At 37.8% G+C, this 27,384-nt stretch overlaps 1 protein-coding gene across 1 annotated transcript in view; it reads right to left on the minus strand.

The window, feature by feature from the left end:
• The window catches only part of GPC5 (glypican 5), a 729,332-nt gene that overhangs the window by 452,482 nt on the left and 249,466 nt on the right, over positions 1 to 27,384 (minus strand). The window contains 1 exon segment of the mRNA XM_069802336.1: positions 25,987 to 26,107. Within this exon segment, the coding sequence (XP_069658437.1) occupies positions 25,987 to 26,107 (121 nt within the window).

A 27,384-nucleotide genomic window follows, 5' to 3' on the forward strand; every position in this document is an offset into this window, starting at 1 on the left:
ACAGTATTAATTATTACAAAACACTAAGATAAATGGCAGAACATTGTTTCCAAATGCACTGGAAGAGACGTATACCTAACAATAAAATTATTGTAACTGCTTTCCCCCAAAAGACAAGAACAATATGAAGATCATGGTGTGCTTTATTCTACTCTTGTTTCAGTCATCTAAGCTAGTTGGAAAAAATTACGTATAGACTGCATTACGAATGGCAATACAAAAGTTACAGAGAGCTGGTGGGTGAGGCAGAGAGTCGGTTACAGGTCCAACAGGTTTCTTGCCAAGTACCTGCAGAGCTCTGCTATTCTGTTAAACTGTCATTAGGACAGCTGAGAAACCAAAATCTAGGGGATCTTCCAAACTCTAGATCAAAGAGTATTGCTGGTAAACTGTCAAGCACACTGTTTGGACAGGCATCCTTTTTCCACCTCTCAATATTCTGTCACCTGTGTTCCCCATGACTTTATGCTGTGCAGCACTCCAGAGAAGGCAGGCTGTACTTGTTGGGAATGTCATGGCCTTATCCTTGCAGACTACTCTGGAAGCTGCCACTGATGACGATATCTTGGTTAACTTGGATACCACCTCGGTATTCACTATAGCTTGGTTTCCCATTAACAACATGTGCAAAATGAAACCTACATTTTGGGTGCTTTCAGATGTATTATCAAAAAAGCATTAAAAAAAGTGCTAAAAATAATAGAAAAATGGCATGACAAGAATCAAATTCCCTTCTTTTGCTGAAGCAGATGTACAATTTATGAAAATTTGGGAGCGTGAAGTATTGAATTTATGATTTTTCAGATTGGATACTTTCAAAGATCTTTTAACAGTAGCTTCACTATCTTGTTTATTTTCTACTGTTCAGTTTATTTTAATTTTTTTCTTGCTAACAATACAGCAACAGACTGTTCTCTGTGACCACTGTAATAAAGGTCTTTTTAAGATAACAATTTGATTTTATCTGGATACTTCTAGGAAAGAACTGTGCTATGAACACTTGCACTTGCATTTTGTTTCCCCACTTCATGTTTGATAGCGTATTGCAGAGACAACTGTTTTACTGAACACTTCTTGAGGACACTTCTCAGTATTTTCTATTACTAATTTACTGGAAATAGGATACTTTTTTTTTCGTTTGTTTTTTTTTCTTCTTGGAGAGACAGGAGTGCAATGGACTGGAGAAGTGGAGCTGCAATTATTATGAACAGTTATTCATTTTAGAGTTTAAAGATTGACCTCTCTGGTCAATATCTATATTCACCATTTCCAAAATATTTTTATATACATTTTAAATGAGTTACATTTAGTGTTCAAGTACATGTTGTTTATTGTCTAAATACGTGGATGCATTTCTAATAGTACAGTGCAATTAAACATGCTGCCAAGACATGAGTGTATGAACCTATGAACTCACAGCAAAACCCTGCTCCAAAACATGTGTGACAGCTACAGTCAAAAAAAAAAAAACCCAAACAAAAAAACTAAGGAAAGCAACAGAAAATAAAAAATGCAATGATTTTTGGTGAGAACATTTTACACACTGAAACAGAAGGACTTCATTATAATAGCAGGAGAACCACACTGTCAGAGGACTGTATAATCAATGACAATTGAAGAGGACTGAAAACTGGCTGAACAGCCAGGCACAAAGGGTAAGGATCAGTGGCACAAAGTCTAGTTGGAGGCCAATAACTAGTGGTGTATCTCAGGGATCAATAGTGGATCCAATCCTGCTTAACTCCTTCATTAACAATTTGGATGATTGGGGTAGCGTGTACTCTCAGCAAGTTTGCTGATGACACAAAACTGGGAAGCATGGGTGATACGCTGGAGGGTTTTGCCGCCATCCAGAGGGACCTCAATAGGCTGGAGAAATGGGCTGAGAGGAACCTCATGAAGTTCAGCAAAGGGAAATGCAAAGTCCAGCACCTGGGGAGAAGCAACCCCAGGCACCAGTACAGGCTGGGGGCCACCCAGCTGGAAGGCAGCTTGGTGGAAAAGGACCTGGGGGTCCTGCTGGACACCAAGTGGAACACGAGCCAGTGATATGCCCATATGGCAAAGACACCAACAGTGTCCTGGGCTGCTTTAGGAGAAGTGTTGCCAGCAGGTCAAGAGAGGTGATCCTTCCCCTCTATTCAACACTGGTGAGGTGACACCCACAGTACTGGGTCCAGTTCTGGGCACTACAGTACAAAAGACAGAGGGAGCTATTAGAGAATCCACCAAAGGGCCACTAAGGTAATTGACTGGACATCTTTCGTACAAGGAGAGAGACCGAGAGACTGTTTAGCCTAGAGAAAGCTCAGGGGAATCTCATAAATGTGTACAAACACCTGAAGGGAGGGTGCAAAGAGGAGGGAGCCAGGCTCTTGTCAGTGGTGCCCAGTGACAGGTCAAGAGGCGACGGGCACAAACTGAAACACAGGAGGTTCCCTCTGAACATCAGGAAACACTTTTTGACTGTGAGGGTGATTCAGCACCTGGCACAGGTTGCCCAGGGAGGTTGTGGAGTCTTCATCTTGGAGGTATTCCAAAGCTGTCTGGACATAGTCCTGGGCAACTGGCTCTGGGTGGCCCTGCTTGAGCAGGGGCGTTGGGCCATATGATCTCCAGAGGTCCCTTCCAACCTCAGCCACTCTGTGATTCTGGGACAACTTGTCTTCAGGCTCCAGTGTTTTTAGTCTGAGTTCCACTAGGATTGTGCATATTGCTGTGCTGTTGAAATTCCATTTGAGGGATGGCTGTGATATGTATGTAAGAGTACATTTTTAGCTATTGACTGGTAGTTTTCCTTTCTCATAACTTTTCCGAGTTATCTATCTCATCAGTGTGTACATGCTTACCTTAAATATATAGTAGGGGAGGAAAATCAAGGTTTATCTATTTTCTAGTCAACATTGTCATCCCTTCCTTTACTTTTATGTTAATGGAGTAACTGCTTTCCAAATTATAATACCATCCACACCAAAAGCCCCAACAGAAATTCAAACTGCAGAAAGAAATAATTCACAATCCAAAGAGACTGAATATGAAAAACAGTATCTCAGAACAACAAAAAAAACAAAGGAGAAAGAAGTGTTAATATAAATCATTACAGAGTAAACACCATATACATTTAAGCTAAATGATGGTACTTACAGAACTAAGCTTAAATGAAAATATATGGCAAAAGAGATCAAAACTTTGCAGACAGACAATAAACCAAATTCTACAAACAATTAGGAACCCTTAATTTCCCATCTTCCAGATCGTGTTAAGAACACTGTCCTTTATTGCCTCTTTTTATCACACACACATTATGTTGTCTTACTGAATAGACTTTAATTCAAACTTCCATTAAAATCAGAAATTAAAGACAAACACTGAATTTGTTCTTGACAGTAGACAACTAATCGTGATAAAGAAGCAAGAAACTGCATGCCTTTTCATAAATAATGGGTTCATATTTGCATTTTTAAAATAAAAAACAATAACTATACTGAATTTTCTAATAATAACTGACTTGTGTTAAATATCAAATCAACTATTATTACTCAAGAAAAAAATATGATAAAGGGAGTGTGATGGATTACTCCACCTGGGTAATTTTTATTCCAACACAGGCGACAATATGTGCAAGATAGTCAGCACTTATTAAAAATATATATATAGTACAGAAGAAAACATTTTTCATTTGTCTTATTTCAGATTTAGGAGTCTTCTTGAGAATAGCCTGCAAACCCAGTCATTTTAAGCTATGCTGATTTTACAAACCAGTAGTTTGGAAACCCTCAGTGGCAAAGGGATTTCTGAATGAAGTTCGTGCATTTTTTATCAACAAAAAAATTTACCATAAGTTTGAAAAAACGTAAAAAGAGAAAATAATTTTGGTAAGAATAGTTAACACTCATAAATGCTGATACTTGATGTTGTATAAACCTATGCCTAAGGAATAATTTCTACTAAATAAAAACAAAGCTTACTACTAATTATTTTTCATTGTAGTGTTCACAATAATATTTGAAATAACTTCCAACAGTTGAGAAGTTCATCATTCAAAACAATTATTTCAGAATTGCAGTTTCAATGTTTTTTCTGTATAAGTAAATTCATAATTAGCAGTTATACAAGCTCTTGAAAAAAAAAATCCAGATTTACATTAAGCATAATCCGTTGAAAAATATAACAATCATTGAATGTCATAGCAAATGAAGTAGATACTGTAATTAATCCTTTCTATTGTTATTCAGCTTTATACTTAATAAGGGGAAAGACAAACCTTTGATTGAGTCTGATGTGAATGAAAAAGACAGAAGAGATAAATACTTAAACATCTTACTCAAAGTCTGTTTGCACTTTTTTTGTATCTCAAAACTGCTTAACCAAACGATTAAGTGTTGGAAGGTACCTTGGGAGTTTAACAGATTTTTCTTTTTTTTCCCCTTGGATGATCATTTTATTTCTACAAGGAAAAAAGAGGATTTTTATTTTGAAGGCTTTAGACAGTATTCAGCTAGGGAAAATTATATACTGTCTTACCAAGACACGGCACAAAAGCAAGATGAATTTTTTTCTTTTTCATTTTGCGAAGTCTCACATCACATACAAGACTTTTACAAGAAACATGGCTCAAATTTCACCACTCGTACAGTTTAAAATATTCATGGCCATCAGGATAGCGAAAGAAATTAAATGTTCACAAAAAGCTTTCATGAGATATTTCTGATTGCAATTCTTTCCCATGAAAAGTTCAATGGAGGGAGAAGAAGTTCCTTATGGTTCAATTCTACCTTTTCTTACCTATGTAATTGTGAAAGTACATGTGAAAATATCAATAGAGCAGAAAATGGTTAAAATAAATCTACACACCTATTCAAGAGTCAGCAGATACTCAATTTTAATAAAAACTTTTTATATATTTTAGAGGTGTGTGTGGAGTTTGGGGAATAATTTGAGCCTTTTAGTTTTACTGAATTTACTAATAGTAGGATTATTGCTTCTGTCAAGGCAATAAACTCTGAAATAAAATCAGTTCATCAACAGCATCTCAAAAGCATTCAATAGAATGTGGAAGATACTATTACAGCCATTTTTAAAGTAGTATTGATTTTTCTCTAAGTCCCAGCCATTATTATCTTCTCGGTTTCATGAAAAGCTCCTGAAAATAACACAATCATCATTTCCTGAGTTTCAAAAAAAATAAAATGAACATGAACATTTTTTTCATTGTTAATACTGGAAAAGCAGATAAAAGCTTTGCAATCCCTTATTCTCAGGAAGCAGGCTATCATAACCAACTTTAGAATAGAACAAAATGGTTTAATATTTATATATGGATTGGAAATATTTAAATATTTAAGTGAAGCAGAAATAACTGAAAATATAAATTTACACTACCACCTCTTCATTGTAATAATATGAAATGCTAAAATTAAACACAGAATCTGAAAAACAATTAGGAAATGTTGAAAGCAATTCTGTAGTGCAGCTGGGTTCATGAAATAATGTTAATATGTTTACCCAAATGTTCACCAGTCACACTGAAATATACTACTATATTAATAGTAATACTATTCAAGCTTTTATAAAATAAGATATAGAAATAAAAAGCTATAATGAATAGCACATGGAATGTGCAGAGAAAATTTAGTAAATTTTATTTTTATATGGTTTGTAATTCTAAAAGAATATTTAAATTTCAAGTAGCTTTAAAAAAAACAATGAAGTTCCATCCTTTCCTGAATGCGTATGTCATCATATTTAAATATTATATAGAAAATAACTGCGAAGAAGATGAATGTGTGATAAGAATCTGTCCCTGTATCTACAGCTGTGCCAAAAATAATAAGCCTTCTACAAATCCAAATTACTGGGGAATGTAGGTGGCTCAAATTCATCTTCTGATCAGTTACCAGACCCAGGTCTTATCTTCCTCAGTTGCCTCCAGCTGATGTGCTTCAACCTCATAGAATTTCTTAATTCTAACTGGAAGGCTGTCCCTTATGCACAAGCTCTCATTTCACATTTTTATATTTCATCCTATTTTTATTATTGCAGCCCTTACTTGTTTCTACATGATCTGACTTTTTTCTGATTGCCAGATCATGTCATTTCCAAATTTGTAAAACACGACCTTTTTAAGCCAAGATCATTTAATATTGGCTGCAGTGCCAACCTCTAGGAAACTCTCCGATTAATCCTCCTCCAGCCTAATAACTCCTCTTTAAACACAGATAGCAGGCTTTTTTTTTCTTTTTTTTTTTTTTTCCTTTTTAAGATAATTTCTTAACTACAAACTCTATAATCCCTATCTTTCCAACTAGGCCAAACTTAATTCATATAACATTTTAGTGACCACCTTGCTGACACCCAGAAATTATTCTACGACACTCCTTCAGGCAAAGATTCTACATATTGTTTGCGTGGAATATTGACAAGATATGATATTGCTCTGTCATGATAGGCCCTCTGTAAACTCATGTTGTCTCTTACCATGTTTTCTGTTTTCTCCTTTCATCCCCATTTTTCCCTAAATTGATTCATGGTGTTGCAGTCCATCTTTTAGGTATACAGAAGCCTGAACTGAGGCTTAACATTTTTTATTTGATCTTGTTCATCTACATTTTATTCCCATGACCTCATTCCCATACTTCATTCCTCTTCAGGTTCCTTATTCAACATGACCTTTGTTAGTGGAAATGGATGCACTGAACCTCAGTTGTCTCAAAGTGGCTTTTTACTAATCTTGCTGAAGATTTTTGTTACTATTTGTTTTACTATTCTCCGCAAGTTTAAGTCAGCTTGACTTTTGGCAATTCCATGTAATCCCTGCACTTTCTAACAACAAGTCTTCCATCAGGTCCCTTACTTCCAGGCTTTTGCATTTTTATTTATCAATTTGGATTTGGAACCCACTTTGTTATTTGATTTTTTCCTCTTGTTTCTTGGCATTTAAATAAGAGACAGTTTCTACAATTCAGATACATTTTGTACTCAAAGTCATTAACTTCTCAGCAGAGTTGCTTTCAAATCCCTAATTTTTTCAGTTTGTCCTTTGAAAAAGAAAATATTAGCTACAGAGCTTTTGTGTAGGAATTATTTCTATCTTTTTTGACAGTATGTTAATTTAAAATGTCAAAAAGCTTTTTAAGGTGACTAAAGCACATCAGTAACATGGGAAATTATCACCTGATGTCACTGCCAGCAAAGCATGCAGGACTACATTTACATTCCTTCTAGTAAAGAAGAGCCCATTGATGTGCCATCTTTTTAGGTGAATAGGGTTTAGACTGTACAAAAACCTTAGTAGAGTGACACAACATTTTCTCTTTGCTTATTCTTTGTCCATAATTAAAGTATTCTTTCTTGAAAAACAGATGACACATCCTACTCTAAATAAATAAATAAATACATTACTGGATTGCTATTGTAAACTTTTGTTGTTATAAATATTATGGTTGTTTGGGGTTTTTTTGTTGGTTTTTTTTTTTTTTTTTTTTTTAATAACTGAATCTTTCCATCCATTCCATTTGGGACTTACAGAATCCCAAGCCCTTTACAGAATGACTTTGGGCTTCATTCTTTCCCAGGTTTACAATCACCAAGAACTGAGGTTTTACATTTCCTGGGCAAGCACTGTAATGATCAATTTATTAGCAAAAGTTATCTAATGTGATCTCAACCCTAGTCTTCCTCTTATTTGTAATTAATTCAGTGCAATCACAGGATGCATATGCAACATTATTGGTTTAAAAAAAAAAAAGTTTTCTTATCTCAGCAGTCCTGAGATAACTGGGGTCCCATACTGCACAGCAGATCAGAGCTGGGTAAAAGCAATCCTCTCCAGCCTATTTGTCCCTCCAAATCACCCCAAACCAGCTATACAAAAGACTCTGCAAACAAGAATGAGGAAAAGAGCACTGACACATCTGGCAGATGGGATCCTTAAGACTGGGATTTCTGCTAAAGTTTTGTGTCATGAAAATATACCCTGAGTTAATTAAGTACACTCAAATTACTCCCAAGAAATCAGTTTTTAATGAAGTTTACATGCCTGGGGATCTGCTAATAGGTTCTAAGAACCTACAGGATTTTTGTGGTGCTGAGAAGTGGTCAATCTGGTGTTGAAAGATAGCTGCCTAAGGTCCACATGAACAGATGCAAACAGAATTTGGTATTGCCCACAATGAATGACATTCTGTGTCTTTGGCCAAATATATCCAAGAAAGATATCTCAGTTTGGACTGTGATCATTCTAGGATGCCAAAATAGAAAAATAAGACATTCTAGAGTATGATTCAGACCATCTTAAGTCTGAATTGCCTCTAGAGGTGCCTTTTTTCCCTTTGTTATAGGGAAAGTCTCAGCAATCGATTTAAATTACTTAAGACGGTTTGAGCCCAGGCTACAACTTTGCTTTCAATATCAAAGTAATGATAGCTATTCATGTAATTTTTTTTTCTTCTAGAAATACACACAATACCAATATAGTATTTTCCTATCCTGAAGGAACTTGCATGTTTCACACCCTGAATAATGGAACTGTCATACAAGTTAGAAAGCAATAAAGGTAAGACTCAAAAATAATTATTGTGGTGCTCAAAACTTATTATTTTAAATGCATTGCCAAACAAAAGAGAGAGGGAGAGGGAGAGGAAGGGGAAAAGAGAAAGAAGTTGAGCAGCATTAAAAAGAATTTTATAAAATTAAGCCTTACACCTGAACCACCCATTCCTGTACAATATAGAAGTACAGAAGTAAAGAACAATCTCAGGGTCTACAGATGACATTCCATGTTGATCTACAATTCCTGAATGTCTTATGGACAATAGCCTTGAAAGTAATCAAATGAGTTTTTAGTTATAAATTCTGGAAATAATATATAGTAATGAAAATAATTTCCTGTAATTTGTGGTGCTGGTCCCTGCAAACAGACTCATTTTTTTAATATCAGAAAAATTGTCTAAAACATTCCTTAAAGTATTACAAGACATAGCCTCTAAATTTCACTACTGTAATCAGAATCCACAAAATATACACACTTCAATGAATTCTGCTCCTAAAACAGGCCTCTCCCATTTTCTCAAAATATTTTCAGGCTCATTTAGACAAAGGACAGCAAAATTAACTTAGACGAAGTTAAAACAATCTTTTTGATTAGAAGTCTCATTTAAAACCAATACTTTTTCTCTTTTTAAAACTTCCAGATAAAAGCTTCCTCAAAATTCCCCCAAACTGTCATTTTTATTATTTGCTAGGTTTTCATACACCATCATTTCTTGACAAAACTTCTGTCTCCCAAATGCTTCTAACTGAAGAGATGTCCTCCTATATAGGAATATATAAATCTTTTTACTGATGTGTATGAAAATAGTTTTCTTACAACTGAAGTTTTTTGGGGTGACTTCTTCACATGTATGCCCTCAAGATATATCAAACTGACTATTACATTAGGTTTAACCTTACTTAATTCTAGACACCAAAAATAGCAATGACTGTTTGCAGCATCTGCACAGTTTAACTATAGTCATCCAAGACAAACAGACACTTTAAAATCTGAGCAACCCAGTGCCCTAGAACTGCCAAAGGAGGCAAGTCTGTTCCTTGATTATTATAGTATGTTCTGGAAACTATCTAAATGGAGATGTCTGCACTTCACCAGCTAAATTCTAACGTTACACTCCGATCTTAGCAACTGCCTCAAACAAGACTTCCTTAAAAGGGATGAAAGAAAATCAAACAAACATGAGTGGCATTCTGCACAGAATGCCAGTATAAGCAATCTAAGCAATAACAAATGCAATCTTAATATTATATGTAGTAACTAACTGCTCCTTGGCAATCTAGGCTTTCGCCAGTTTTATCTTTTTTTTTTTTTTTCCAGTATTCCAGTGATATCTAGATAAGCAATGCTATTTTTTTTTGCATTGTGATACTGGAATTAAGAGTATCATGACTGGACGTTCCTAGCATTTTTCCAGCTATAGTCTGTAGCTACTGAACTTCTCATAGGAGATGCTTAATAGATTTGAACACCCTAAGTTCACTCTGATCTTAGCCGCTTTGACTAAATACATGGAATTCTGTGTGTGCACAAAAATGTGGACTGTCTCCAAAAGCATCTTAAGAATTTTGTGGTCCATATTCTGGCTTATCTGGTAGTACTCTGAAAAGCTTCAGTAAGTGCATATTCTTCACTGCAAACATATCAAGGATTCCAGGAGAGGTTAATTGCTCATTTGACTCCTAGCCATAGTGGCCCACTTCATAAAAGTAATGGTCAAGAAAATAATATTCCTGAAATTCCCAGGTGATTCCAATATCTGCATAGCTCCTCACCAGTCTTGCACAGTATGAGCCATCTCTCTTCCTGATTACAGGCTTCATATCTCCTTGACCATAACAGAGTTAACAAGATTAAAAGGACTTTTAAGGAAAGCAGAACATTTTAAATAAAGAGGATAGATGAGAGCTAGCTGTTCAGATTGATCCTCCTCTGATAAGCTGTCAGAAATGTAAAAGCAGGAAAAGAACCTACTTTCTTCCTTGAGTAAGAAGTGCTCCAGCACTTCCAGAGCCCAGGAACTGAGCAAACAGATTTCAGCAAAAACATTCTCTCTCTCTATAAACTCAGAGGCTAGTCACATAAAGAGAAGTCAATTGAATCAATCAGACACAGAAGTACATTAAGCCATTCATGCCCTCAGGCAGAACCCCAGCAAGATGGAGTAGAGTTCCCAGTGAACTGCATTTAGTATCCATCATACATCTATGTGATTACCTGCTTTGGGGCAGGCACCAGATGGGTATGCAGTGCATAAGAAGCCCATGGCCCTAAGAGACAAAGTCTTGACTCTTGAGACCAGGTTGTTGAACTAAAGAATTTCCGGAAGACACGGTGGTTTATCAACAGTACTCTTTGAACATTCATCTCCAGTGTTGCTGAGGAGCACGCTTTCATAGGAAGCCCACAGCGAACACCTGGATATAGCAATCTCATCTCTGAGCTAGCAACACCAGAAATCAACCAGAACAACAGTAAGCTATTGAGGGGAAAAGTAATCCCAATGATAGATCCTCTTCATCCTCTTGCAGTCATCCTCTCCCTGGAAGAAGGGATTCCTACAAGGAATAGAGGTAGGCTGAAATGGTGGGCAAATAGTTCAGTGTGTGATGCCAGAGAAGAAATCACACTGTTACCTGGCTGTGGTGAACTCTGTGAGTTGTCTAGATAAGATATCTAAAAATTGCTGGAGAGGAACAAGTATTAATGGTACATGTAGATTAAAAAAAAAAAAAAAGAAGGCTCTGGAGACAACATTTAAGCTGTTAGGAAGAAAACTGAAGACCAACCCCTCCACAGTAGCATTTACTGACATACTTTCAGTATCACACATAGGGCCAAAAACAGAACTACAGAGGCAAAGCTTTAATCTACAAATGAAGAAAGAGTGCAAGTCAAAAACATTCAGATTAATCAAGAACAGGAGACACTTCAGAAATTAAGGGAGCTGTTACAGGAGGGACTAACTGCAGCTGAACTGTAAGGGAACCAGATGGCTAGCACTTCAAACAAGGCTTCAAAAAGGCTGTAAAGGAGTTCTTAAACAGAAGAATGGGGAAAAGCTGACAGGTACGATATAGTATGTACTAGATACAAAGTGTTGAACTGTGGCACAGAGGTGCAGAGGTTTAGAGAAGGACGTCTAATGAAGGATAAGACAGAGGATAGCAGTAGTCAAATGGAAAGTGGAGAAGAACAGATGGAATTGATCAGATTATTGTAATAAAGAAAAGCACTTCCTGAAGTGCTTCCACAACAGTATTGAATGTCATGGTCCAGGGTTATGATGATATCTAATTGTTCAAAATCAGTATGGGACTTACCTGGAAAGCAGATTGTTAGTCTCTGCATATTACAAGGGTGTTAAATTAGGGGATGAAGAAATAAAGAAAGTAATGATGGCTAGTGTTATGAACAGTACCCTTACTGTAATACAGGTCTGATATAGAAGTTTGCATATTCTCATTACAAAGTAATGTTATATTTATTGACATACTGTGCTGCAATTTTGTGTTTGCACAGATCTGTGTGCTTTGACATTAAAGCTCAAACAGAACAAATTTAGTGTAGACCTGAGTAAATAGTTCTGTTGCAAGGCAGAGTCAGGGCAAAGCAGCTAAGTTAAGAAGGAAATTACAGTTTAAGGTAACAGAATTTGAACTTTGTAACCTCTTTCAACCTTATCACTGTGGTTTTACCATAGTCATTCATTATTTGTGCTCTAAAATGCCTCCCTATCTCTCACCACAATCCAAGCAAAAGTTTTCACAGAGGCTATAATACACTTTCTCTCCTACCTTCCTGTATGAATAGTTACTAGCTAGCAGTAAGACCTTAACTCAGATATTTAAAACTAGTTCTGTTATAGTCATGACTGGCTGAGAAGCAACATTTCCATGTTTGAGCCGGGCTGTCATTGTCCCAGACCTGCATACCAATGGGAAACACAGAAGGGCAGAAATCCATTAAAAGAAATGTTGTGTATGACAGTGAAATATTCTTTTGGAATGAGGTGAAAACCATGGGATTCTTTAAGAAGACAGGAAGAGGAACTGGGGAGGGCCAGGAAACAAAACCAAGAAGCTAATAAGGGGAGATTGGACCTGGGAAAATAGTACTTTAAGGAATATGGAAGAAGGGTAGGACACTTCTCTTTTCATTGCAAATATACATCACATCAACAGGCAGAAAAGAAAGGAAATAAAGACTTGTAACTAAAATTAACTTACTGCTCTTCTATCAGTAAAAGCCTTTAGTCCCCACAAAATTGCTTTTCTGATTTGCACAGCCTGAATTATGGGCCAGTGTACCTAAGAGTAGATTTATACCGTAATCAGATGTCAAGTAACACTAGATAAGGATGGTGATTACTTTTAACAATTTTGTTCAATTGAAGTGACAAGCAAGTTACAAGAAGAGAAGCTTCTAATCAAAACTTTATCATATGTGAAAACTCAGGGCCTATATATTGTGCTTAAGAAATTACAGATAACAGGATTGGTTTAGGGCTCTTTTTACAGTTCCAGTTAATTGTTTGTTGTTTTTTTTCTCCTACAGCTGTTTATGTTAGTGCAGTGATGCAGTCTACAGATCAAGCTGAACCAGTCCCCAAGACAAAAAAAGCCCAGGAAAAAGAGGAAGCAGGGATGTCTCACCAGTGTTTCATTACCAGAACAGCACTTCCTACAATTATCACCAGCTCCAGGGTAGGAAGGAGAAAGAGGTCTCTCCATTTTCTCTACAAAGTATGACCTACGGGGATGGAGATAGTTAACTTTGCAAACAACTTAGGGTGGGTCCTTGACAGCAGAATGTCTAGATCTTCCCCAAAACTTCCATCTATCTGCTTTTAAAGATAAGGCCCATCAGAAACAGACAAGTGTTAAGAAGAGCAAAAGACTGGAAAATTTATGAGCGTTAAGGAACTGGCAAGTGTGCTGGTTTTAAGCCAACAAATAAGATAATATTACTTTTAGGATGCAAGGTCTTGGAAAGTCATTTAAAGAAATGAATGCATTGAAGTAAATTTAAATGAGACTGTACCATCTGTTTAATAAAGTGTATCAAGATTGGTTTGGTTATACATTTTAAAGACAAAATTTGGAAAAGATTTTTCAGAAGTAGTAACTAACCTGCCTTGTAAAGAGATATATAAATGTCTTTTCAATCATATTACTATCAAAGTTATGATTTGTTATATATGTAATGAATCTTGACAAGTTTGCTTCTATGAATGCTTTTTTTTATTATGTGTTTATTTTAGAAGGAATTTAGAATCAGCACATTTATCAGGCTGTTGCTTTGGTTTTTTTTTCAAAATGTATCAGTCTGTTAAATACAGAGCAGTGTAAGATTTCTCTTTCTGGAGAGAACCTAACCAGCTTAACAAATCTAACCACAAACCTAACAAATAACCATACTCTGGCAGGACCCATTGGTATTCACTTAAATTATCTCTTGAAACAAAAACTAAATTCAAAATTCCATAGCACAGCTTGCTTCTGACACCTCTCTTTAATCCATAGTGCTGAACAGTTTCACTGAGGTATAATGCAAGTGATATACTTCCCCTTTGGTTCTTCAACCACTTCCTGGCTGACTCCCTCAGGACACCACCAGGGTTACGCTGAGCAAAATTTGTGCCCTTAAAATATATGGCACAGTTTCAAATATGGGTTGTGTTATCCAGATAGATTTCACATGCACACTAGAGGAGTGTGAAGCTATTTAACGCACCATTCTATGCTGCTGTTTTCTACAACTTCCTACACTTACAGAGAGCAAAAGACTAGGCAGATGAGTTCTTTAGGCAACAAATAGCCCTCATAGATAACATGGGAGTCCTGTTTATAAGATTTCAGAGCAACAGATTGTTTTCCAGACTGATATTCCTTGTGCCTGCAGAATGCATTGCTTATTGTACAGACTGACAAGGAGAACAAATTATGATGATGCCTGCAGCAAATGACTTGCTCTGTATTGCTGTCCACAGGCCACTGACTTGGAGGATTTCCCAGGACTGAGACTAAAGGAAATAGCCTGTCTCAAATAGGAAACATTCAACATGCTCAAAAAGGATGTATCACTTTTCAGGCCAGAAAGTCTGGACATAAACTTTCTTCTCTTAGTAGTTAACTGCATGCCACTGAAATACTGTTGCATTTCCTTTTTGCAGTGTTTTGTGCTACTGTGGTACCTGTTTTGTTTTAGAGGTCATAATTTTGCACAGTGAGTGTTGCACATATTCTAAGAAATGGTCTTATGATCAACGATGATAAAGCCTGTTTTCTAATGCTTTTGGTTTTGTAGTTGATGACAGCCTGTTTTCATGGCCATATGTATTGGGTTTGTGTGGCAAGGTTTTGGTAGTGGAGGGGGTTATAGGGGTGTCTTCTGTTAGGAGCTGCTGGAAGCTTCCCCCATGTCTGATAGAGCCAATGCCAGCCGGCTCCAAGACGGACCCGCTGCCGGCCAAGGCCGAGCCCATCAGTGACAGCAGTAGCGCCTCTGTGATAACATATTTAAGAAGGAAAAAAAGTTGCAGGGCACCCAGAAATGGCAGCTGGAGAGAGGAGTGAGAACATGTAAGAGAAAACCCTGCAGACCCCCAGGTCAGTGCAGAAGGAGGGGAGGAGATGCTCCAGGCGCCAGAGCAGAGATTCCCCTGCAGCCCGTGGTGAAGACCCTGGTGAGGCAGGCTGTCCCCCTGCAGCCCAGGGAGCTCCACGGGGGAGCAGATCTCCACCTGCAGCCCAGGGAGGACCCCACGCCGGAGCAGGGGGGTGTGCCCTTGTCCCAACCCGGGCTGGACAGAGCAGGGAGTTGTAGTCAGTTCGGAATTCACCCGGGCCAAATTAAAGTGAAGCGACGCCAAACGATCAGTTGGTGGTTTTATTCACGGCAGAGGCAGCCTGAAGGCGGGAGGTGTGACAGCAGGTGGCGGGGTTTCTCACAGCGGGAACTGGCGCCAAACCCCCTCAGGAGCCCGTGTAACCCGCGGCCACCCTCCCTCCACAAACACACGCTCCAGGCCTCGCTTATCCGGGGATCAGCTCAGGGCGGAGAATGAGGCGAGCCCTCCCGTCGGGCCAGGAGGGGCAGAGCGGACCCCCTCGCTTCCCAGACTCCCGCTCCCAGAGGAGCCCGCCGGCGGCTGGAGCCGCTCCCAGGCCCAGACCCGGTCGGCGGTTGGTGTCGGAAGGGGTGAGGTGTGGGGGTTACGGGAAAAGAGAAAGCGCTCACCGGCCCTGGCTCCAGCGCGGCTCCCCTCAGCCCAGGGGTCCCGCTCCACAGGGCACGGGCACGCGGGGCTTCAGTTCGCGCCCTTTTATCCCCTCCCGGCCCCTCCTTCGGGCGGGCACTCGAGCTCATTAGGCTAATGAGGTGTGACGGGCGGTTTGGGCTTCCAGAACCTTCGGGAAAGGGGTCGGCGGGCTTGGGGGTTATTTGGGGAGTAACTTTCCCTTCCCTGCAGACATGACCCTTGTTTGGTCTTTGCCCACACACGGCGAGCGGCCCCACTCAGCGCGTCAGAACAGGGAATCGCGCAACCTCCTGCACCTCCACACCCTGTTGCTGATTGGCTTCTTCACCTGCCATTCATCATTGTGATGCAGGTTTGTTGTTATGCAGAACTTGCCCCCCACCAATGCTGGAGACATTAACTCTTTCAGTCCCTCGCATGTGGCGTTGCCCTCGCAGGCCAGTTGCACTCCTTCCCTCAACCACAAAAGCCAGGCCCCGGTCTCTGTCCATCATGGCGAGTGTTTGAGGCATTAACTCCGTCCAGTCTCTCACATCCCCGAAGGAAGCCACATCCTGTGGAAAGCCCACGCCAGGGCAGGCTCCTGGCAGGGACCGTGGCCGGTGGAGAGGAGCCCACACAGAAGCAGTCTGTTTCTGGAAGACTGCAGCCAGTGGGAAAGACCCACGCTGGAGCAGGGAAAAGTGTGAGGAGGAAGGAGCGGCAGAGATGAAGTATTACGGACTGACCACAACCTCCATCCCTCACCCCCCCTGCACCACTCAGGGTGAGGAGGTAGAAGAGTTGGGAGTGTAGGAGTGAAGTTGAGCCTGGGAAGAAGGGGTGTGGGGTGGGGACCTGGGGGGAAAAATGTTTCTAGCTTTTTCTTTGTTTCTCACCATCCTACTCTACTTGTAATTGGCAAGAAATTAGATTAATTTTCCCCAATTTGAGTAAGTTTTGCCCTTGACAGTAATTGGTAAGCCATCTCCCTGTCTTTATCTCAGCTGATGAGCTTTTTCATCTTATCTTCTCCTCCCATCCTGTTGAGGAGGTGGAGTGAGAGAGCAGCTTGGTGGGCATCTGGCAGCCAGCCAAGGTCAACCCCCCACAAACGGTATTTGCTTGGATGCAAATAACAGCTTCAATTAATGCAGCTTCCTCCACAATCACTTCTGTGAAGGTAATTTACAGTGAAATCTGGAAAAACAGATCAAATGTATAAGAATTCATCAGTCTACACCTCTCTTCATATGATTAAGCCAACCTTTTTATAGTAATCAAGCTTATTCAAAGCTGCATATAAAATTTTTGCAAAACAAACTAGCTTAATATTTCAGAAGACATTTAGGATAAAAATATTTTATAGCTAACTACAACCCACTGCAAAATATGTTTTGTAGAGAAACTAACTAAATAGTAGTTCTACTGCTGTACAAGAACAGCACAAGCCAGTATGACTACAATCTCATACTAAACCAGATACCTTTCACAATACTGGACATGTGTGTGTTCCAGTGCAGTTAGCAGATTGTAGCTAAATGAGCTAAGGCAGCTCCTAAACTTAATAGTTTAAGTAAGATTCACTGTACTGTATTAAAGACTAATCAGATTAGTAATAGTCTTCTCATTTCTAATGTGATAAATACCAGTGAATACTAATATCATTAAAAAAAATAAATCTATTAGTAGGATATGTCCTTCCTGTTTTATTGTCTGTTATAGACACATCACTTGCATTTTGGTTCATTGTCAACCTGAACTGTGAATATAAAAGACAGAATGAATAATGTTGTTTGTACTGCAAGTAGCTGAGGCTTGTATGTATCTCCACAAAGTCCAATTATTGTTCCACATGATAAAAAGAGTATATGGTTCTTCAATCATAAGAAGAAAGACTTTACACAAATCCAGATCCCATTAGGCAGGACACTTGCAAGCTGAATTCCTAAACTCATTTCTAGTTGATTATATGCTAAGTGGCATGGTTGCCATTGCACAACAATTAATTCTCTAAATGGGAAGGCCAACAGCAAAAGTAATCCGCAATACCGCTCCCTAAAACAATCTCTACTGAAAGTATTTCAGAGACAAGCCAGTTGTTAAACTGGCATTCACTCAAAATTAAGTGCATTTCCTATACCAGTTTTCTTCTCCCTCCTCACAAGACAACACAGAGGTTAAATAAGTTATCCAATTAAAGGATGAAATTAGGCATTGACAGCTTCCTCTCCCTTTAATATAACTGAAATAGACAATAAATTTAAGGAGGTTTTTGCCTAAAATTTTTTGTAAAACTGAAAAAGCACATATGCCCCCCGCCCCCCCCCCCCAAATCCCAAGCCATTTCAGATGAGAGATCCTTCCAAACTAATTAAAAATCTGGCAACGTATCCACTGTCACACATTATGCAATAAGTTGCATCCATCTATGCAACTAATGGGGTACTACCTCACTACAAAAAGAAGGGGTTTTCTATTCTCTGATGAAATTATAGAAGAAAGCAAAAATGTCCAGCCTTCACAGACTGACCCTATGCTTCTGCGGAGCCCACCAAAGTTAATGAGAGGTTGAGTAAACACCATTGTGACTACTGCATCAGGGCCCTGAAGCCCTCTTGAACTCTCTAGCTTGTCCTATTATATATCAATATATGTATTTCCTTTCTTTTTTAAGTTGGGATTGGGAATTAAGGGCATCAGAAGCTCCTTTTCACTTTCAGAATTGCTACTACATCCATGGGGTTGGGGGACAAAACCACTTGTTTTCTTTGAGATCTAAAGCCAAAGTTGTGGGAAGTTTAAAAGAAAGTATTAAAAAATAAAATAAAAATCCATTTTTAAGAGAGTCAAGGAGCATAAATTATAAATAGGAAAAAATAATTTCCTTTCCACAGTTTTGCAAATAGTAGATTTTCTAAAGTAAGCATCACAAAATCTGTGCCTCAGATCATATTGTTTGTCATAACTATAACTCTTGCAAAATCTCAAACCTCTCCTTCACTTAATATTGTACTTAAAAATGAGAAGATAGAACAATGTTCCTGTTTTGCTAAGAAACCCTAACACAAGCAGTTTTTACCAGGTATAGCAGCAAGCAATTTAGGTGCAAAATAGGCTTTTGTAGAGAGCATCTGCACCATAATGAATACTTCGGTTAGTGTCACTATCCACCTAAGTAGCTAGAAAAGGCTGTCTTGTTTTCTGTGCCACTGTTGTCTGCACTAAATGGGTAAGAATTGATAGCATCTCTCTTTTGCATCAATGAGTATGTTTTCTCACTGTGTACTGTGCAGTGCTTTATAAGCAATGGAATAAAAAAAAATTGCAAAAATACAAATGTTAGGGATTTTAATTTTTTTTTAATTAGCTCATCATTTGGTATTTTACACAAATTTGAACCTTAAACTTAGTTCCAGAAAGCTCCGTACAATGTACACTCTTTTCCTTTTGTTATTCACATTAAGAAAAATCAAAAACTTTTAATTTAAGCACAAATCCTATCTAAAAAGATACTACACAAAAATGAGGATCATTTGAGCTAAATGAATGGGACTCTGATTAGCTTTTAGTAACTTTGGTAAGCTAGTTAGTGAAAAAAACAAAACAAACCAGGAAAAAGATTACTGAGTTTTCATTTAAATTACTGACAAAAAGGACTATGTGGCTGGTGACCTGTTCTAAATTTACACCCTCAGCATCGCAACACTTGGAGACGCATGGGCTCAACTTCATGCTCTCCTTATCACTTTTTCCTTCTCTGCCTTCCACCTGTAAACCATATGTAGGTTTGAGTTTACACATAATTTTCCAGGACATATGATCATCTCAGAATGTTCATATAACTTTTAGTGGTTTGACTTATAAATACAGAAAGACCACCTTTGTGAGCAACGAAAAGGGTGTATACCTTCACTATCATCACAGACCTGCGAAGAAAGCCTTTTCACTCTCACGAGATACAAAAGCATCAGCAATCCTGCACTCTAATGTGTATTTTTGAGGTTAGAAGTTGAAGTGCATTTTAAAAGGAGGAGTGTGAAACTCAGAAAATAATTTCCCATCTGATTTCTAGCTGTTTAATATCTTTACAGAAATTATGCTGATATCTTACATGCAATGGTAATACTCAAGTATTTAACATCTTCGGCACCAGCTAGCAGTCAGAGGGAGCTGAAGACAATACAGTGTGTAAGCCAGCTCTCTGTAGATGTGCCAAAAGACAGGAACAGCTCTCACAACAAATATGAAATAGGCTTCTCTGTCAAGTAGGAATATCCTAATATGACACGTCACTCTAATACTCTGCTATCATGCCTTGCCAAAGATGGAATTTGTCCCAGAGATTGATTTCAAAAAGACAGGAACATTGTATTGATTCCAGAAATAAAACAAAAGAAGGAGCCAACACATCAAATATGAAAGGGACAGCCAACAAATCACTGGGGAAAAAATTAACATAATCAAGATACTGAGCTATTCTGTACCTGCAGGATTGTTCTAACTTGGGAAGAAACTAAAAAGTGAAAAAGGCAGTAAAAATGAAATCTAAAGCCAAATTAACATTTAGATATGCATTTGTAATATGAAAAACAAAACAAAAATTGTGAGGCAGTCTTTCCTATTGCAACAAAAATAATAAACAGGCAGTTTAGGACCAAACACAGCTGAAACCAATTCTAACACCAGTGAATGCTGAATGGCTGTTGCACAAAGTGCACTGAAATTTTACTTCCCAATTACCTCTATGGGAGACCTGTTACTGAACGGTGCAAAGTGCAGGATACAATATATCAACAACAAAAAAACCATTTAAGACGAGAAAGGAAAGAAAAACCTTTTGAAAGTGAGTCTCCACCAGTGTGTTACTGAAGAGTGTATCAAAGTAAGGCCCAACATATATAAGACTATTAAATGCTGTACTCTTGCGAATTCACTCATTCTATGAAAAACAACTGCATTTCAGTCATCAACAGAGTCATCAGAATGTATAATTTGTTAAATTTATACAGCAGTCTGAACTACTCTTAAGAGGCAGAGGGATTTTACCTATTAGATTACCATAACACTAAAAAGGGCACAAACTTGATATGAGTGATCAAAGGGAAACACAACTGCAAGTGCCACATCTTGCATATGAATAATTTAAAAACATGGTTCTTTGTATGTGCAGATGAGGACTTAGGTAATGTATTCCATCACCATTCCCAGTATGTACTTGAAGAGCTCTTATAAAAACATTTATTACTTTGCCTGTGTTGTGGTACATTGATAAAAGCTTTAAAAAACACAGCTGTAAAGTTGAGTTGTTAGTATGACAAATCAAGTGTCAAAACAAAATCTCACGTCACTATTTTTGTAACCTTTTTGAGCTAGGTAAATGGGTAAATGAAGGCACAGTGAAACACAGTGCTTACCACACCATAATAATGACCAGTAGTAAAGGAAAAATTAGATTGTCACCTACATTTAATGTCTTATGAAGTAGTAGCAGCCTCTGTTCACTTAAAGGATGTAGACCTCACTTCCATTAGTGACAGTTATCAGCCCTTTGCAGAGAAAGTAAATATCGTTCCATGTATATCAGCTAGCAGTCCAGTGGTATAGCAGTATAAGATGGGAACCCTTCCAAATAAGCTGAGGCACATCTTTTGCTGCACCTCGAAATAGGAAATCTTTTACCCTAATAGAAGCATTTAGATTTCCAGTATAGTCAATAGAGTGGCAGGTGCCTCTGGAGATCTCCAGAGGGAGATTTGGTCTGCCTAACTCAGACAGACAGACATGGGGTATTTTCTACTGTGGCAGGATTTCCTAAAATTAGGAAGTCTTTATTTCACCTGTAAATATGAGCTCCAAGTAATGTCTATTATTTTCAAAAGCAGTGTCTTTTTGAGATTGTCTTCTGAAAGAAGAAATACATTGAAATGACCAAGCTCCAATTGCCTGTAATCACAGCACCAAACTATCACACTTACTTCATAATCTCAGTATTTGCACTTGCAGGAAAGATAAATTAATCATGTTTTTAAATTATAGGGGAAGAAAGAAAAATAATTACAATTATTATTGCTGCCATATGCAACTGACTTTGCTTATCATGATTGTCTATTAGAGTGATAGTTGCAGACTGCAGTACATAAGAGACTATGCACTGAACCCATTATTTGCCTACTGTGAAGATAAATGAATGAAGAAGAGCCCATCATTTAAAGCTCTCCAAAACACCAGTCTGTACCAGTAAGGATTTTATAAAAGAAGGTGACTTTGTCAAGCTGTTTTTAGCACTGACTCGTTCAGCAGAGTTCATGTTAGTTCCTCTAATTGCACTTTGTTGCTGTGAATACAAACCTGTGGAGTCCAGAGCACAGATTATAGCAGTCAGGGTCCAATGGAATCAAAAAGTTCTATTGATTTTTGTTAAATCCACTATTTACAGAAAGAGAAGGAGGATTACTATGAGCCGCTCACAAAGGAGAAGTGTCCAGAAACCACAGCCTGCCAGGAAGAGATACGGTCACTTTTGCAACAAGTTTGATGTCAGTGGTTTAAAGTTTTGAATAGAATAGAACCTAGAAAACAAAGTATGTTTAAACACTGTATGTTTACATATTTTACAGCTGATTCTTTCCTTGGGATTTTTATGCACTTGTATATCTACCTTGCAAGAAAAGAGGAGATACTAGGAGACATCTGTTCTTTTCTGCATGCAGGGCAGAATGGTCTTTGATCCCTTTTCTTACGTACACGTTAAAGATGAGCAGGAAGGGATCTTTAAGATATCTGTTCTCCTTTTGCTATTTGATAGTATTTGTCATTTGTACAATATGTACAGCCTGATTTTCTGAGAGCTCACGGACCCTCCCTTAAATGGGCTCTCCCTTCACATCTTGGAATATTCACTTCCTTCTTGCCCTCGTGCTGGGATTCTTCAAAGTAAGAAGGGAAAGTTAGTGTAATCGATGAGAAAAGGGGTCATCTACTTTGATGACAAAGAGGAAAGAAGGTTTCAGAAAACACTGAAGCTTTCTAACACAGTTTTTCTACCCTGGATTTACTAGAGAGAATTACTTTTGCTGGTCTGGAAGGACAAAATGCAATCAGGGTATATTTTTCAATCTGATTTAAGTGATGTATTCTAAATGAAAAACTGGTTATCCTCTTCAAATTAGTCCTTCTGTAGTTTAATCATCTTTTTTTTTAACTACTAGAAAATAATATATAATCATAAAATGAGATTTTTATGAAGAGCTCCCCAAATGTATGTATACGTATATAAAAATATTTGTATATGCTAAATATTTCTTTTTAGAAAATGATACATTTCTAGTTCGTCTGTTCAAACTGACAACCTCTCGAAAAGGGCTCAGAAACATGACACAAGGATTAAATCCTTCAGACCAGACACCTAACTGCAGGTGTCTACAGTGTAGATGCCAACATGTGGGCAATGTATCCAAACTCATTTATATTGTGCAAGACTAAAGAACTACTGTTCTTATCCTGAAGCACACATTTACGTATGGCCACATGAACAGCTCTCTAAGGTCCATGGACTAGATCTACATATAAGGGAAGCTTAAACATCTAAATGCAGGTGTCCGATTAAAGAACTGAATTCCACCCCTGCTGCAAATAAATGCCACAGGTTATCAGTGATTAAATTACATGTCAGTGCATGTCACCATTTTTACTGTGAAAAGTACCAGAAACAAAGCTTCTGATTCTTTGCCACATACTGATATTTACAAAGTGGTAATTTACAAACTGTTCAGACCTGAAGGCTGTGGAACCATGACAGGCTGTACAAGCAAAAGAAAATCAGGCTATACTTACCGCTGATCACAGTCAGAGCTCTGTGTGTTGAGAAGGAAGGACCATATCATATCATGACATCAGGAGACAGAGAGAAATGTTACTTTGATATCCTGCATCTTGAAATGTTTAAAAGCTGATGTGAAAAATCATATAAACCGGAATTACCACTCATTTCCTTTCTCCTAATAGCTACATACAAAACACAAATAACAAAAATGTACTTGTTTAGCAAGCAAGGTTACAGCAACATGGAATTTATATAAAAATATATATAGTTGCCTCGATAAATAGCAAGTTATATATCACCCTGCCAATCTGTGTCACCTTAAAGCTACATTAAAGTATATAGACTTTTTCAGAACTAATCATTCCTGAAATCTGTAAAACAGGACAAATACAATTTCTTTTCTACTAAATTGGCTATTTAAACTTTTGCAGTGCAGTAATAATGCTTGAATAGAGTGCTAGACTTCAGTATGACTCCATCTATCTCTGAGGCAACACCACAATCCATTAAGCTCCCCTTATTTAATCTGTCTGTCATAAGCGTAATACGTGATTCATCCTTTTGATATCACAAAGGATGAAAAGGTGATCTTTTGTATGTGTATCTCTAATTTACGCTCCCCATCCTCCTTTCCCAAGCAGTAAATGGTAGAGAAAAAAGCTTTTTCTGCAGTTTCTTCAGCTCTTTTATCTGAGGAAAAGCAGTTATATGTCGGGTCTCTAAGGAATTTGATGCTCTCTTTATCCCCTGACCCTATTTCCATACTCAGAGCTTCAAGAAAGGAAACTATCCCATAGAAAGATAACATATTTGGAGGCTAGTAAGACTTGCAGTATGTAAATTATATGTCCTTCTCCCCAAGACCCACTCTAGTCTTTTGGGACAAGGGCGAATAAGCTCTCAAAATGAAATACCTTATAATGGAATTGTTCTATTCCACTCTTTTAGATCCTCACGTGAGGAGGAAACGACACAACTCCTAGTCTCTAGAGGAAAACAACACAATAAACTATACAGTGCAGATTTAATATCAAAGAAGGAGGGCATTCCTGATAGATGAAAGACCTTGAGACTAACCCAGTAAAATTTGCAATGTTTTTCTTTGCACATTAATTTGTAGTTCTTAATTAAGTCATAGCATCTCTTTGGAGGGAAAATTGTATTCATTTTCTCACCATTGTAACCACCATTTTAATAAAGAGACACAAAAGCATGCTGAAACTGGAAGGCTATGAAAGATACTTCTTTTAAGGAGAAAGGAATAATGATTGCCTTTGAGTTTAAATCTGGATGCCACTTCTCCCAGAAAATAACCCTACTTACAGAAAAGAAGTTTTGAGTTGTTTTTTTTTTTTCTATTTCACCACTCTCCTTTGTTGTCAGAGAAAAGTTATTTTTCACAAATAGAGAAATAAGAACCAAGAGAGTTTATCATTAAGCTATCAGTAATATTTCAGCTCCAGAAACCATTTGGTAAACTGTATTTAAAAGCTGCCAAGAAGATGGAGAAACAAAATTAAAGCAAGTCCTTAGATGGAACTAAATGTACTAGACAAGGAAGAGCTGTCTAATATCTCTAATTCTCATGTCTGGGGAACGAGGTAGAGAAGTGGAGTGGAGATCATAAAGGTGCCAAGTTTGCATGCCCTCCCTAAGTAGCCTCTACTTTTACAGATGACAGGATACTGGGTTAGATGGGTCACTGACAAGAAATGCCAATAGAACATTTCTTACCACTGAGTCTTCAGATCAGTGGAAACGTATATGTTTAAACTGACATAGAGAGTTGTCAGCAAAATAACGGTTTGTTTCAATAGAATCAGGTTTTTGTCCTGTAGTTCTGGCTTTCTGTGCACAGCCTTAAATTTAGTGACTGACAGATATGTACATCAGGTAATGAACACCAACTCCTTTAGCAAGCATGCTATTCTTGTTCAAACTTTCTAGTTTTTCTATCTGGCATCTAAACAAAAAACCCTGCAGCAAGACTAGTTAAGAAAGAACGTAGATTTAGTAGAGGGAATAGGGAAATTATGTTTTATTGTGTTTTAAACATATGCACCCAGTTTATATCCCTAAATTATACTGTTTGTGTTTCTGTACGTTTACTGCAATGCCGAGTTGTGGTACTCGCAGGTACAGATGGCCTAGCTGCCAGAGTCAGACCTCCGACACTTACCTACCATATGCAAACCTTTTAACTAAATCATTTTTAATAATTGAAGTGAGACAGAGAGCAAGCAGTGTTTTGCTCTTGACGTGCACTGAGCAGTAACCTGAATTAACAACTAACCTTTAATGTACAGTAAATTAATACTTTCACTACTAGTCTTTAGTACTACACTGTATCTATAGGTAAAAGCAGCTTACCTGAATAACATGTTTCAGCTTGTCAATAATTTGACTTATTACAGGATCTGCTCCCTTCACTTTTACTTCTGGATTTGCAGACTGAGCTTTGATTCCACTGCCAACCACATGATGAGTATAGCTAGTTTAATACACAAACACACACACACACACACACACACATACTTTAGTAAGTTATTCTGCTCTCAGAGAGTCATCTTCTAGTTCGTATTAACTCAAATGGCACCAACATTCCACTTTAATGAGATGCATTAATTTTGTGCACATATTTTTCACAGAAAAGAAATACAGCATAATGTAATTACTACATTCCACAAAGTTGTATTATTTATTACAGCTTTAATTTTACTACAAACTTTAAAAAGACAAAGAGTTATCTATAGTTTCAAACAAGAAACATTCAGCCCTATGCATGGGGTTTTTTGTGTGTGCAAAGACTGTCCTCCATTTTGGTTTTGCTAAATACAAACTACATGGTGATTGCCTAAAGGTATGACATTTCAGGTTTTTAAAACAAACTCCAGATTCTACACACACTATGTTCAGAACTACACCTGAAGTTTCCTAGTGTTTTTGTGGATGCACATGCAGACAGAATATTGCAGGACAACAGCCAAGTTGTGCATAAATTATTTAGCATTATGTAACTGATATAAGTAGAGTAGGTAAAAATTTACTTAATAGATAGATATGTAAAAAAGAATCAATAGAAACCAGATATATGGTCGTTCAAGAAAGAACTGCTGTAGTAAGTAGAACATTGTTTCTAATATATCAAAATTCAAAATACAGAGACTAAAATTAAGCACCTAGCAGAACTCTGTGGCTTATTAAGATGTAATTCTTCATTCAACTTCCCATGTTATACGTAATACTCAAATTGTGCAAGAAAAACTGAATATCTACCTTCTCATCACAGATACTGTACATTGTGCAAATACCCTCCATATGTTAGGTTTCATCTGCATACCCTACAAGAGGATAGCTCTATATATCTCTGTCTCAAAAATATTTTGCCAGCTGTTACGCTGTAAGAAAAAGAAAGGAAAGAACCCTATCAGGAATGGAGTAAAGAAATGCCCAATTCCTGCCTATTAGATCTGCATATGAGCATAGACAACAGAGCATATTCAAATTTTACATGATCTGTTTTATGAAAAACACTACAGGTCCTCTTAGCTCTGCAGAAAACCTTCCCTGTATGCTAAACAATCAACACTGTTCATTAAAACAAGGTTGCCACATAACAACAATATTTTTGTTTTTATCTTTGCTTAAATATCACCTCAAGTGAGACTGAGGATATTCCTAAGGAAGCATACCCAGACACAGATGCCATTCCTAAAATTACATTGGCCGTGCTCATAGGTATAAATTAACCCTGTCATATAAAATGAC

This window comes from Haliaeetus albicilla, chromosome 15 (genome assembly GCF_947461875.1).
Source record: "Haliaeetus albicilla chromosome 15, bHalAlb1.1, whole genome shotgun sequence".
In the NCBI taxonomy this organism is placed as follows: domain Eukaryota; kingdom Metazoa; phylum Chordata; class Aves; order Accipitriformes; family Accipitridae; genus Haliaeetus; species Haliaeetus albicilla.